Genomic DNA, 14,689 nt, shown 5'->3' with positions numbered 1-14,689 from the left:
CATCTATGAAAGGAAAGAAAAGTTTAAAGCTGGTCTATGTTGGTATAGTTTTATACATTTAATAAGTAGATCTTCAAGGAAAACAGAAACAAAAATGAGAAAATTCTGTTCTTACAGTGGATAGATTGATTGAATTTGAACATCCGCAGGGAACAACTTGCATTCTTCTGAGAATATTTGAGCTTGTTTTTCAGCAATAGAATCTATAAGTTGTATATCCCTTGACACCTGCTCATCTATGCTGCAGCAAATAGAAAAGCAAACCAGATTTCAGGTTCAAGAAATTTTCAGAAATCAGAAAACAATTAATATGCATTTATTAGACAAGATTTGGAATAATAAATTTATAAACTGTGATTGTTCATGGTGAAACAAGAAAACTGAATAATCATAATATAAACTGTATTAGAAGTAAAAATAAAACTGAGAATCATCATAACCTCCATTCTGGATTATCAGCATAGATGCTCGCCTCCACAAGATCGACAATAAGACGAAGCATTTCACTTCGATCTTCATAGCTTCCTCGTCCCTGAAAAAGAGGGAAATTCTAGTTAGCGAAGTTGAGGGGAGGTTTGCTGCTTTATAAACACAGAGAGTACACGATGCTTCAAATAACATATGATAAACATATTTTCTTTCATGTGTATTATGAAGATTAGAATCTCAACTAGATACACATTGTACAGTCAAGCAAATCCTTTGAATCCATTTTTCCTCTATGGATTCATCCTGGGAATAAGAAATCTCAGTCAAATCCTTGTACAAAATTATGTCGACCCATTCATCTACTGTTTTTCCTTGGTAGTGCATTTGGAAAAGCAAAGTGCCTCTCAAGGTTGCTTTTTTCGGTTGGTTGGCTTCTCATGTGAAAATCTTGACTATTGATACGTTGAGGAAGCGTGGCATTTTTATCATGGATTGATGCTTTACGTGTAAAAGGTATGGTGAATCAGTGGATCGTCTTTATGGGATGAGATCTTTTTAGGCTAGATATTGCATGGGTGATGCCTAGGAGGGTGGTGGATCTTTTGGCTTGTTGGAGTGGAATTCAAGGCAATTGTCAAATAGTGGCTGTTGGGAAAATGGTACCATTGTGTCTTATGTGGTGCATATGGAATGAGAGGAATGGACGTTGCTTTGAAAATAAAGAACGTTTGTTGGGGGATTAGAGATTTATTTTTCCATACATTGTTACTTTGGGCTACGGCTATTGTATTGGAGGGGATTAGCTTTATTGATTTTTATGCTGCTTTTTCTAGCTCATAGATCGTAATCAGGTGATTCGCTCTCGTATACTACTTGTGTACTTGGGCTATGCCTAAATGTGGATCAATAAATTTTCTTATAAAAAACTTTCCTCTCAATAAATTTTGTAGGGAAAAAAAAAATCCTCGTATCTTTTTTTTTTTTTGATAATTAATAAGAGAAATTTTATTCCAAGTAAATAGACATAGCCCAAGTACATAGGATGTATACAAATAAGAACACCTACTTACAAGCTAAAGCAGAATAACACTAAAGCAAAACATTACAATCATTCTCGTTCCTTACAAGATTATTCACCCAAAAGCTTAAAGTACTAAGGAGAAACTCCCTAAGTTCCCCTATAGAAAGTCACAACTATCAAAGCACCTCCTATTCCTTTCTAACCATAAACACCAAAGTAAGCACAGGGGGATCATCTTCATCACAGTAGTGTTGTTACTTCTCCCCTCAATACCTGGCCAGCATGCAAAGAAATCCACCACATGCATAGGCATCACCCAGAAAATGCCAACCTTTGCAAAAATCACATTCCACAACGATGTCGCCACCTCACAATGAAGGAAAGGATGATCAATAGATTCACCATCCTTCTTACACATAAAACACCATTCAGCCACCTGACGACCTTTCTTCCTCAAGTTGTCAATGATTAGTATTTTCCCAAGAGACACCAGCCAGCTGAAGAAAGCAACCTTACTAGGCACCATGGCTCTCCAAATACATTTCCACGGATAATCTTTGACCCCATGACTGGTTAATGCCTTGTAAAAAGAACTCACTGAAAATTTGGAATTAACCGTATGCACCCACAACAAACTGTCCTCCCTGTTCTGATCAAACTTCATCTCATATAATTTTTCCTAATAATTCTGAAACTTCACATACTTCCCAATCTTGCACATCTCTAGTAAATTCCACAATCCAGCAAATCATATTGTTCGAAAAGTGATAGGAATCAGCCACTGCAGCCCCTTTATCTCTAGCGATCCTGAAGAGATTAGGGAAAACAACCTTAAGAGGTGAATCCCCACACCAAGTGTCATGCCAAAAATAGATCTTTGCCCCATCCCCCACCTTGAATTTAGTATTCTTGGCAAAGTCCCCCCCCCATCCCAGCCGAATAGACTTCCACAAACCCACCCAAAACATCCATCTTACTTCATTCGTACACCAACTCCCCCACATCCTCCCATGTTTAATATCCACAATATTTCTCCAAAATGCATTACTCTCATTATTGTTGGATTTCTAGGAGATCAATTAGGAAGTTCTATTTTAAATATGTCGGATTTCTAGGAGATAAATTAGGAAGTTCTATTTTAAATAAAATCTAAAATAACTATTTCAGATTTTAGATGTTTCTGTTTCCTGTTTTCTAGCCTAGAGATTTGCTGATTTTGTGGCCTTCATGATTTGGTGGCCTTCCTCTCCTATTTATATTGTAATCGTTTCTCTTGGAAATTAATAAGAATGGTTATTCTTCTTCTAAAAAAACTACATGGTATCAGAGCTTCGTGCTCTTTTTCTATTTTCTCCTTTCTTCTGATGATGTCGTATAAGTCGGCAATGACCCACGCCCAAAGAAATCCTCCCGTCTCTTTAGACTCTTCCAGTACTTCCAAAACCATTCCACCCAATCCCACTACTCCTCCCACGCCTATATCTGCTGATTCCTATTCCCATAATTCAGCCCCTTGATCACACGGCTACAAAACTCAATGGGCACAACTATCTCAAGTGGGCTCAGTCCGTAAAATTGGCAATCGATGGCAGAGGAAAATTTGGGCATTTGACTGGCGAAATATCAAAACCTGCTCCTGGTGACCCTAATCTCAAAAAAATGGCAGTCCAAAAATTCTCTTGTTATTGCTTGGCTCATCAATTCCATGGAACCTGCCATTGGAAAACCTCACCTATTTCTTCCCACTGCTCAAGATGTCTAGGAGGCAGTTTGAGATCTTTATTCGGACCTGGAGAATTCTTCTCAAATTTTTGAGTTGAAAACTTGGCTCTGGAAATCCAAGCAAAATGATTGCAATGTTACTACTTAGTATAACGAATTGGTAACGTTATGGCAGGAACTTGATCAGTGTTCTGAGGATGTTTGGGAAAATTCGAACGACTATGCTCGTCACAAAAAGAGAGGAAAACGACAGGATTTACATGTTTTTAGCCGGCCTTAATTGAAGTTTGGACGAGGTCTGAGGCCGCATTCTCAGCAGGCAACCATTGCCCTCTATTCGGGAAGTTTTTCCTGAAGTTAGACGTGAGGAGTCCAGGAGAAAAATCATGTTGCGCAATACCAAAACTGGTTTGAACTTGGAACATGAAAATTCTGCTCGTGTCAAGAAGTGTTGATTCTGACAATGACGGGCGTAATAAACCGTGGTGCGAGCATTGCAAAAAACAGTGGCATAGGAAGTAGACGTGTTGGAAGCTTCATGGTAAACCTGCAAATTGGAAGCCAAAATCCAAACGTGATGGTCGCGCCTACCAAGCCACTGCTGAAGAGACTCAGGAGCCATCTACCAACTCGGATGCAATACCTTTTACAAAGGAGCAATTAGAGCACCTGTACAAATTATTTCAATCTCCAAAATTGTCCTTAACTCCGTCTTGTTCTTTGGTACAGAAGGGTAACCCTCTTGCTCATGCGTTTTTAGGTGTTATTCCTAACTCTGTTCATTCTTGGATAATTGATTCTAGCGCAACTAATCATATGACTGGTTGCTCCAAACTGTTCTCATCCTATAGTCTGTGTGCAGGCAATAAAAGGGTCAAAATTGCAGATGGTAAACTCTCAGTAATTGCCGGGATAAGAACTATCAAACTCACTTCGTTGTTAACACTCCATGATGTGCTCCACATTCCCAATTTGTCCTGCAATTTGTTGTCCATCAGTAAAATTACCTATGATCATCAGTGTCAAGCTAATTTCTATTCTTCTTATTGTGAATTTCAGGACTTGACCACGGGGAAGATGATTGGCAGTTCTAAGGAAAAATATGGACTCTATTATTTTGAAGATGGACCTAACTCGAGTAGACAATGTCAAAGTACTTGCTTAAATTCTGTTTCTGTTTCCAAGGATAATGATATTCTGTTATGGCAATATAGGTTAGGCCATTCTAGATTTCATTACTTAAAATACTTGTTTCCCAAATTATTTCGGAATAAAAGTCCAACTTATTTTCAATGTGAAGTTTGTCAGTTTGCTAAACATCATCGTGCATCTTTTTCCACCCAACCCTACAAACCAACTACTCCATTTACTGATATTCATAGTGACATATGGGGCCCATGTAGAACATCTATGCATTTTGGAAAAAAATGGTTTGTGACCTTTATTGATGATCATACGAGATTAAGTTGGGTTTATTTGATGACGGAAAAATCTGAAGTGGAAACAATTTTCAAAAACTTTTACACCATGGTACAAAGTTTCAAATATTTGAATATTTTAAAAAAATATTCAAATATTGCAGAGTGATAATGGTCGAGAATATTTCAAAAACATTTGGGCCAATTTTTTCTTGAAAAATGAATTGTTCATCAAAGCTCTTGTGTTGACACTCCGCAACAAAATGGTTTGGCTGAAAGAAAAAACAAACACTTATTGGAAGTAGCTCGGGCATTGCTTTTTACCAGTCAGGTATCTAAATATCTTTGGGGTGAAGCCGTTCTTACTGCTACATATCTCATAAATAGAACACCTAATAAGGTTTTAAGCTTTGCAACACCTTTTTATATTTTTCTTAAGTGTTATCCAACAAATCGGCTTTCTTCTTCTTTACCACTAAAGATATTTGGTTGTACCACTTTTGTTCATATTCATAGTCATAATCGAGGAAAACTCAAACCCCAAGCCACAAAATGTGTGTTTGTTGATTATGCTCCCACTCAAAAGGGGTATAAATGTTTTGAACCTATTTCAAAAATGTTTGTTACAAATGGATGTTACATTTTTTGAATTACATCCATATTTTACGCCTCATCTTCAGGGGGGGAACCAAAACATAGATTCAGCTGGTTTTCATGATTTTTTCCAAACTTCAGACTTGCAAAATGACCCTTCTCCAACTTTGATTATTCAACCTGAAAACCCAAGCTTTATTATACCAGGGAAAAGTGAGCTGAGTTGTTTAGATACTGAAAAGGCAGGTCTCCCTACAATGCCATCTCATGATGTTCACAAAGGAAAACAGAAATGGAAAACACAACGATGGTACCATTTGACATTGTCTACTCGCGACAGAAGACAACTCGAAAGAAAGGGTCTTCCAATCCTTCGCACTGCCCAGAATTCGTAAACCCTCCAGGTAATGTCCTCACCAAGCCCTTACCTCATGTTCAGCCTATTTAATCTTCTAGTTCTAAACCCGAGTCTGGGTCTAATCCTAAGTTCGATGATTCTGAACTTCCCATTGTTATCTGGAAGGGTGTGAGATCTTGCACCCAACATCCATTATCCAATTATGTGTCATATGAAAATCTCTCACCTGTTTTTCGTGCTTTTACCTCAGAATTGTCTTGTGTGGAGATTCCTAATATTGTGCAGGATGCTTTGAAAGTTCTTGAGTGGAAGGAGGCTGTCTTCGAGGAGATGAAAGCTCTTGAAAAAAATGGCACGTGCGAGTTAGTTGATCTACCAAGAGGAAAAACAATTGTACGGAGCAAATGGGTGTTTACAGTCAAGTATAAATCTGATGGCTCTCTAGAACGGTATAAAGCTCGATTGGTTGCCAAGGAATTCACTCAGACCTATGGCATTGATTACTTAGAGACATTCGCCCCAGTCGCAAAGCTAAACACTGTAAGAGTTCTTTTATCACTTGCGGCTAATCATGACTAGCCTCTACAACAGTTGGACGTAAAAAATGCATACTCAATGGAGATTTGGAAGAAGAAGTGTACATGGATGCACCTCCAGGATTTGGTGAAAAGTTTGGCACAAAGGTGTGTAAACTGAAGAAGTCCTTATATGGGTTAAAACAGCCACCAAGAGCCTGGTTTGAGAAATTCACCCAGTTTGTTAAAAGTCAGGGGTATACTCAAGAGCAAGGTGATCATACGATGTTTACAAGACATTCGCAGGATGGGAAAATAGCAATACTGATTGTGTATGTAGACGATATAATTCTCACTGGAGATGACGTACTTGAGATGAACCGATTGAAGACTTCCCTCTCATCAACATTTGAGATCAAGGACTTGGGATCTTTGAGGTATTTCCTTGGAATGGAGGTTGCTAGGTCGAAGAAAGGGATTGTTGTCTCCCAACAGAAGTATGTCCTTGACCTCCTCAAGGAAACAGGGATGAGCGGTTGTAGGCCAGCAGACACTCCAATCGATCCAAATCAGAAACTTGGAGATGACAAGGTGATCCAGTGAATACAACTCGATACCAAAAGTTGGTGGTAAAGTTAATTTACTTATCACATAAACGACCCAATATTGCTTTTGCTGTGAGTTTGGTAAGTCAGTTTATGCACTCACCCTTCGAGAAACATCTTGAAGCAGTTTATCGAATTCTCAAATACTTGAAAAGTACACTAGGCAAGGGTTTACTCTTTCAGAAGACCACATAGCAGAACATATAGGCATACACTAACATTGATGCAGATTGGGCAGGCTCGGTTATTAACAAGAGATCCACGTCAGGATACTGAACTTATGTTTGGGGAAATATGGTCACATGGCAAAGCAAGAAACAAAATGTGGTTGCAAGGAGCAGTGCCAAGGCAGAATATAGGGCTATGGCTAACGGAGTTTGTGAGATGCTATGGCTGAAGAGAATTCTTGAAGAGCTACGGATGCCGGTGAACGTGCCAATGAAGTTGTATTGTGACAACAAAGCTGCTAGAAGTATTGCTCAAAATCCAGTACAACATGATTGCACTAAGCGTGTAGAGATTGACAGACAATTCATAAAGGAGAAGATTGATAGTAGCACTGCTTGCATGCCTTTTGATCCTACTACTCAACAAATAGCCGATATCTTCACCAAAGGACTTTTCAGACCTAGTTTTGAGCTCTTTGTAAACAAGTTGGGCATGGTAGATATCTACACTCCAACTTGAGGGGGGTGTCAGATTTCTAGGAGATAAATTAGGAAGATCTATTTTAAATAAAATCTGAAATAACTATTTTTAGATGTTTTTGTTTCCTATTTTCTAGCCTAGAGATTTGATGATTTGATTTGCTGATTTTGTGGCCTTCCTCTTCTATTTATATTGTAATCGTTTCTCTTGGAAATTAATAAGAATGATTATTCTTTTTCTCAAAAAAACTACAATTATGATACCTCCAAAGCCATTTCCCAATGAGAGCTTTTTTGAAAAGTCTTAAATTTCTCACTCTCAACCCTTCGCAAGAAACCGGAAGACAAACCTTATTTCAACTCACCAAATGAAACTCTCTTTCCTCCCCATTACCATCCCACAGAAAATTCCTATAAATCCTCTCAATTCTTTTAGTAACCCCAACTGGTAAAGGAAAGAGAGAGAGAGAGGAAATAAGTGGGGAGATTAGTCAAAGTGCTCTTAATTAGGGTAACTCTTCCACCTTTAGACAAATATAATTTTTCCTAGCCAGCTAACCTCCTCCTAATCTTCCCAATCACCCCATCTTAATAGAAACTGATTTGTGAGGAGCGCCCAAAGGTGGTCCAAGTTATCTCATAGGTAAAGAAGCTACCTTACAACCCAAAATATTGGCCAGATCTAGAATATTTCTGATCGTACCCATTGGAACAATTTCAGACTTGGAAAGATTAATTCTTAATCCAGAAACAGCTTCGAAACATAACAGTAAGGCTCTCAAAACACAAAGGTGATCCCGCTTTTTTTTTTTTTTAATGTCGGGGAACCTCTCCAAGGCCAAGTATCAGAATCAAAGTATCGTCTGCAAAAAGCAAATGTGATACTAAAATACTATCTCGAGTCTCATCACCCACCACAAAACCCGACATAAATCTTCCTTCAACAGCCGATTCAAGCATACGACTCAATGCATCCATCACTATTACAAAAAGAAAATAAGATAAGGGGTCTCTTTGCCTCAAACCCTGAGAGCTGTTAAAAATGCCAACCGGATTGTCGTTCACTAATATCGAAAATCTGGCCATCGAAATACAATGTTTAATCCATGAACACTACTTCTCGTCAAAACCAAATCTCCCAAGAATGTAAAGAAGAAATTCCCAATTGACATGATCAAAAGCCTTTTCCATGTCCAATTTAACAAAAACTCCAGATTTACCCATTCTTATTCTGCTTTCCAAGCATTCATTTGCAATTAGAACCGAGTAAAGAATTTGTCTTCCCCTGACAAATGCATTCAAAGGCTTTGATATAATCTTGTCCATAACCACGCTAATATACGATTGGCTAACACCTTGGCTATGATTTTATACACCCCATTTACCAAGCTAATGGGGAGAAAATCTCTCATCTCCACTGTACCGGCCTTTTTAGGAATAAGAGCAATGAAAGTAGTATTGATACTTTTCTCAAATTTCAGGAACGAGTGGAATTCACCAAAAACTTTCATAACGTCATCCTTCACGATGTCCCAACATGCTTGGAAAAATGCCATGGAAAAACCATCCGAGCTCGGAGCCTTGTACTTAGTCATGCCTCTAACCATATCAAGAACTTCTTCCTCGAAAGTTCTCTCTAACCAATCTGCACTCAATTGATCAATGGGCTCAAACACCAGCCCATCTAACTTTGGTCTCCATGAGTGTTCTTCCCTAAAGAGCTTCTCATAATAACTCAAAATGTGATCTTCAATCTTTCCAATATCAAAAAGAACATTTTCACCATCTTGAAAAGCTTCAATAGCATTGTATCTACAATGAGAGTTTGCCATTTTATGAAAGAATTTTGGACAGTTATCGCCTTCCTTCAACCAAAGGATCCGGGATTTTTGCCTACACGAAATTTCCTCCATAAGAGAAAGCTTTTCAATTTCTGCATTCAACTCTTTTTTCTTCTCTTCTCCTCAAAGGAAAGTCCGCCCGCAATATCATTATCTTCCAGAATTTGCAACTGCTCCATAAGCTGTTTTCTTTTATTTACTAAATTACCTAAAGTCTCCAGTTCCAGCTCTTCAAGTTTTGTTTCAGCGCTTTGAGTTCGCCCGCCAGAACAAAACTTGGAGTACCAGAAAAATTATAAGAGGCCCACCACCTCCTAACCCTTTCAACAAAGCCCTCATCCTTCAACCACATATTTTCAAATTTAAAATATCTTCTCCCACTTACAATGCCCCCACAATCCAATAAGATAGGATAGTGGTCAGAAACAATTTTTTGCAACCTTTTCTACCTCACATCCATAAGGCTTCCCAAGAAGTCGAAATCAAAAATCTATCCAACCGGAACCATGCTCTCCCATTTGACCATGTGAATTCCCTCCCACCATGGGTAAATCAATCAACTGTAGCTCGAAAATAAGATCTGAAAATTCAGACATAGCTTTAGTAATTTGAGAATCCCCTCCTCGCTCACAAGGAAACCGAGTAACATTGAAATCCCCACCAAAGCACCAAAGGAGATCCCACCAACTGCAAAGTCCCGCCACTTCATCCCACAAAATACTCCTTCTAGAGTCCAAGTTAGGCCCATACATTCTAGCAAACACCCATTCGATTCCATCATCCACATTCTTAAAATGACATGCCACTAAATAATTTCCCACATAGTGGTCTACTAATTCCACAACCCTCCTATCCCACATAATAATAATATCTCCTGAGGCTCCATTAGAGACTAACTCAGCCCAACCCACCCAACAACTCCATAGGCTATTAATCATTGAATGATTAACTTTCTTCAATTTAGTTTCTTGAAAACAAATAACTTCTGTCTTCCATTGACGAACCATATTGTTCACTCGGAGGCGTTTCCTATAGTCGTTTAGCCCCCGGACATTCCAAGAGACGATCTTGGGCTTCATTGGGAACCATTAGTAGCCTTCTCCATACCTTTATTACTAAAGGCACTCCCTTACCGTTATCTCCATTGAGACTGGCCTGTGCAGGTTGGCCTGTCTCAATGGCAATAAGTAGAGCTCTAACTGTGACATACCAGTTTTAGTGTTAGGGTATATTAGTAATATTTCCTAGTAAACTTTTATTTTAGAATTTATATTTTTATGAGTATAGTTTTATCAGAATTTATATTTAATTTTATCTCTATATTTCTATTATAGTTGCTATTTATGATTTGTTAGAGTTTTGTTTTAATAAGGATTTTTAAAGTGTTTCAGATTACGTTCACTGCGATGTGTGTTTTGAAATTAAAGTTTAAATTTTCTAGTCTCCGAACCTCATCACTTTGTTAGCCGCTGTTTGACAAATTCAAATCACCAATCCGTAAGTTCATCCACTTTGTTTCAAATTTGAAACCCTGATCTCATACTCTTTCTCATCCCGTAGTATGTAAATTCGAGTCCTAGTAGGAGTCTAACTCTCATTAGAAAAACCCTATCAGATAGCCTTTCTATCGTCTTTATAAATCCATCTAAGAATATCCGATTCAAACACAAGAAAAATACAAAGAAAACTCACTTGTTTTGGAGTTCTCTTCTCTGACCCGCAGCCACCCATTTCTTCTCGCAGTAACTCCACGCCACTCAGAGACGCGGGACTCCCTTCCGGCGTCACAGACGGTGCCGACCAGCCCAGCCCTAGCTCAGCCACCTCTTTTCCGGTAAGGCCTCGACCGCCATCAGCTCTCTTTCTCTCTCGGTAGTTTTCGGGATGTTTTCGGACTAACGGTTCTCTCTCTCTCTCTGTGTCACGGCGTCGCACCACCTTTCCCAGAGACCCCATCGCGTCGCCAGTCACTCCAACCACTCAGCGCCGCCGTCGCCCTCTACCCTCTCTCGGTGAGCTCCTCCATCGCAGACTCATTCTCTCTCAACTCTCTGTTTTCCTTTTCATTGTAGCCATGTTTCGGATTCTAGGGAGAATCCGTAGGTCTTAATGGGCCATTGGGCCCTAAGCCTTGTGCGTTCGATGGGCTCATGTAGTATTGTTTTATGGGCCAGGTTTTGACCTTTTGTTAGACTATAATGATGTTTAATTGAACTTATATTTTAAATTAGACTTGATCTTATTTTATTTAATAATTGCTTTAGTGATTTATATTGAGTTTAATATTACTAGTTGAGTTTATTAAATAAATATATTTAGTTAAAGGTTCTTTTTAATAAATGTTTAAAGAATTGGAAAGATGTTTTAAAGTATAATTTTTAAGTCTAATATTTGAGTTAATATTTCTTTTGTCAATTTAGTAAAGATTTTAATAAGATTTCTATGTTAAGAATTTAATGGAATTTATTAAGTTTCTTATAAGATTTAATAATTACGTTAAGAAATGAAACTTAGTTTAAGAATTTAAGTTTTTTGTGAATTATTTAAAAATAGCTCGAGTATTTCTACTAAATTATAAATTAGTATTTTAAGTAATTTAAATACTATGAATTATTGATTTTAGTGTTAAACAAATATTGGTTTGACTATGTTTTAGAATTCCGAATTTAGTTAAGTAAGATATTAGCATTTATTTTAGTTCCAAACAATTTAGTGATAGTTATTTATTGAATATAGGTCTCAAGTTACGAAGTATTATTCAAGGAGAAACGCATCGAGGTAAGTAAATTTGATCATAAATTAGGTCATCACAGTTAGCTTATATGTATGTATTATTCAATCCAGTTCTTTGATAGCCATTATTTATGAACCGCTCATGTCATATGCAAGCATGTCATCCAGCATAGCATACGATCATGTCATTCCACATCACGTTTAAATTCAGAAATTATGATTTATGTATGTAATATGTCATGCATCTCATGTGTATAAGACACGTAAGCCATCTTAATTTCAAGTGTAAGATAAGTTTAGATTAGTTATAAGATGGCCATTCAGATGCATGGTACCAATGCAGTCCAGTTTCAGGGTGGTGTGCAAGCCACGAACTCAGTCGTGGTCCACCATAGTATGCTAGAATACTATCAGCAGTTCCCCTTGCTGCAGCGGGATGTGGGGCTGGTGCACAACCTTACACACAGGGTTAAGTGTGTTGGCCAGTCAGATAAGTAAGATAAATCAGTCAGTTAGTTCAGATAATTCAGTCATACATGGCATAAGCATTAGCATGAACAGTCATGAATTTTAAGTTCAGCATGAAAGTTCTTATGAAAATGTTATGTTTATTATGTTTTCGTTATGATAGATTTCTTACTGAGTCATCGACTCATTTTAGTTTATTTTCATGTTTTTAATTACCCAGGTGAAGATGATGATTACGAGCATGCAGGCCAGGAGTAGAAGGAGCATTTTAGTTTTGTTCAGACTTTTAAAATAAAATGTGTCTCTTATGACGAATTTATCCAGTTATTTCTTAAATGTTTTTGGGAAGACATTTTATTAGACCTTTTTATTTCAATAAATTATTTCAGTTTATTTTTAAATTGTGAAATTAGAGAATCGCTTGCCGGGTTTATTTTTCATGAAAAAAATACGTGACACACCTAGCCTACGGGAAGGGGGTGTTACACTAACTGTTCCTCAAAACCATCACAAGAAATCCCACACAATTCCTGATTTCTTCCACCTTCCTCAACACCCAGTCAGATGATTTATTTGACCATTCGATACTAGGATTAATAGAACACAGAAGAACAGTATCAGGATCTTCATCTTTGTCTAAAACAATCAGCTCTCCAGATTCACTAGAAATAGAGCCTTCGCCTCCACCAATCACCATCTATAAATCGGAGAAATTGAACTGAGTATAAGGAACCTCAGAAACAGACTTCTCGACCCCCATCAAACCCTCACAATAGACATCTTCTTCCACACTTGCCTTTCCTGGCACTGTACCTAAGGAAGACACCTCATTCCTGTCAATCGAATAGGAACTCGACCCCATAGTGCCCCCTGAAGAGCCTTCAGTTTTTGTCACATCCTTCTGAGTTATGTGCTCTTCCACCATCGCCATGATGGGTTTGGACCTAACAATGCCACAATACTGACCCTTAGAAGGATAGGAATCAGTTTGAGGAGTCGCCTGAGACGAACCTACTGTCATATTGCTATTGGGACGATCGCCTTCAAAGGTCGACCTTTTCTGTGTAGAAAGAGCCTTCGTCGGCGCCGCCACTTGAGTGGCATGTTCCTTAGATGGCGTTATGATTTGAGAAAGCCCTTTCGCCATATTAACCGTATTGAAACTCACTGCCGAGGTACCCCCAAAAGATTCGCCCCATCAACTCTCTCAGTGAAGACGGACCAGCCATCGTAGCTGCTGCAGAAATGGGCTGAAACTTCACCCTTCTCAACTTGTTTCGCTCTGAAGCCCACAACTGTTTTGGTCTTTCTGAAGCACAGGCCTCTTAAGTGGGCCTCTATTAGGCCTATCTCCTTTATTATTTTTAGAAACCTTAGGCCCATCCAATCCCCCCTTCTTCTCGACAGAAACTTCATTATTGTCTTTAGAAACAAAGCCTAAGCTCGAAATTAGGCCCAGTCCATCATCAACTATCTTCATCAATGAGTCCAGCCTCTCTTTCCACCCCTGGAGCTCTGCCCGAACGTGTCATAGTGACCCTTCGACTTCTCCTAATTTCTGCAACTTTTGGGAATGCCAACCGTCGACCCCAACTACAGGAAGCTTCCTATAGATCATATCCATCGGTCTTTCCTGCTTATATCGTGCAATCATCACTGCCTTGTTATGCCTGGTATGAACTTTTCCAATTGTTTTACTAGAACCAGGAATATCATTCACTGGTACCATCAAAGCTAACAAGTAAGGGGCTTCGACGAAAGAGGAAGCCCCTCTGTGAGGGTTAACCTTTCTCACCTCTTTTCCTTTGGAAGCCTTATTATCAGCACCATTGAAGAAGACACCTCTGTTTTCAGAGACAAAAACAGAGGATCTTAAGCCGACAAGGTCTCTCACCTTCCTCACAAAACCTTCCCAACCACTACCATTTTTATCTTCAGGAATTACAATGATACCCTTTCCTTTGCTTGTGCCCAGCTCAGCCAGTTTCACAAACCTACCATACGTGTTTTGACTAAGGAGACGTTTGGATTCGCAAGTCATCTCAGCTCATCTGAACTCATCTGAACTCATTTCACTACTATTCATTACTATTCAGCAACTTTAACTCATAAATCTCACTACTATTCACAACTCATCTCATTACTATTCACAATCCATCTCAACTCATCTCAGTTCATCTCAAGTCATCTTCGAATCCAAACGTCTCCTAAGTTGGATCAGGAAAACTCTGTTTCCCTCCCTTCTAGTCTGATATGAAGCCCTATTATCCGAGAACTTCAAGCAATCCTCAACCGCCTTGGCCAACCAAACCACCACATCTCTACTGATGTATAGAGC

At 38.6% G+C, this 14,689-nt stretch overlaps 1 protein-coding gene across 4 annotated transcripts in view; it reads right to left on the bottom strand.

The window, feature by feature from the left end:
- Positions 1–14,689, bottom strand: part of LOC108990165 (AUGMIN subunit 7) — a 44,232-nt gene that overhangs the window by 15,360 nt on the left and 14,183 nt on the right. For all 4 annotated transcript variants that reach the window (XM_018964040.2, XM_018964039.2, XM_018964041.2 and 1 more), the window contains 2 exons: positions 441–532; positions 116–241 (listed from right to left, as the gene is read on the bottom strand). In XM_018964040.2, coding sequence (XP_018819585.1) covers positions 116–241; positions 441–532 — 218 coding nt within the window. The remainder of the gene's footprint in view (positions 1–115; positions 242–440; positions 533–14,689) is intronic.

The sequence above is a fragment of the Juglans regia genome, chromosome 9 (genome assembly GCF_001411555.2).
Source record: "Juglans regia cultivar Chandler chromosome 9, Walnut 2.0, whole genome shotgun sequence".
In the NCBI taxonomy this organism is placed as follows: Eukaryota; Viridiplantae; Streptophyta; class Magnoliopsida; order Fagales; family Juglandaceae; genus Juglans; species Juglans regia.
This window is presented reverse-complemented; position numbering and strand designations above follow the sequence as displayed.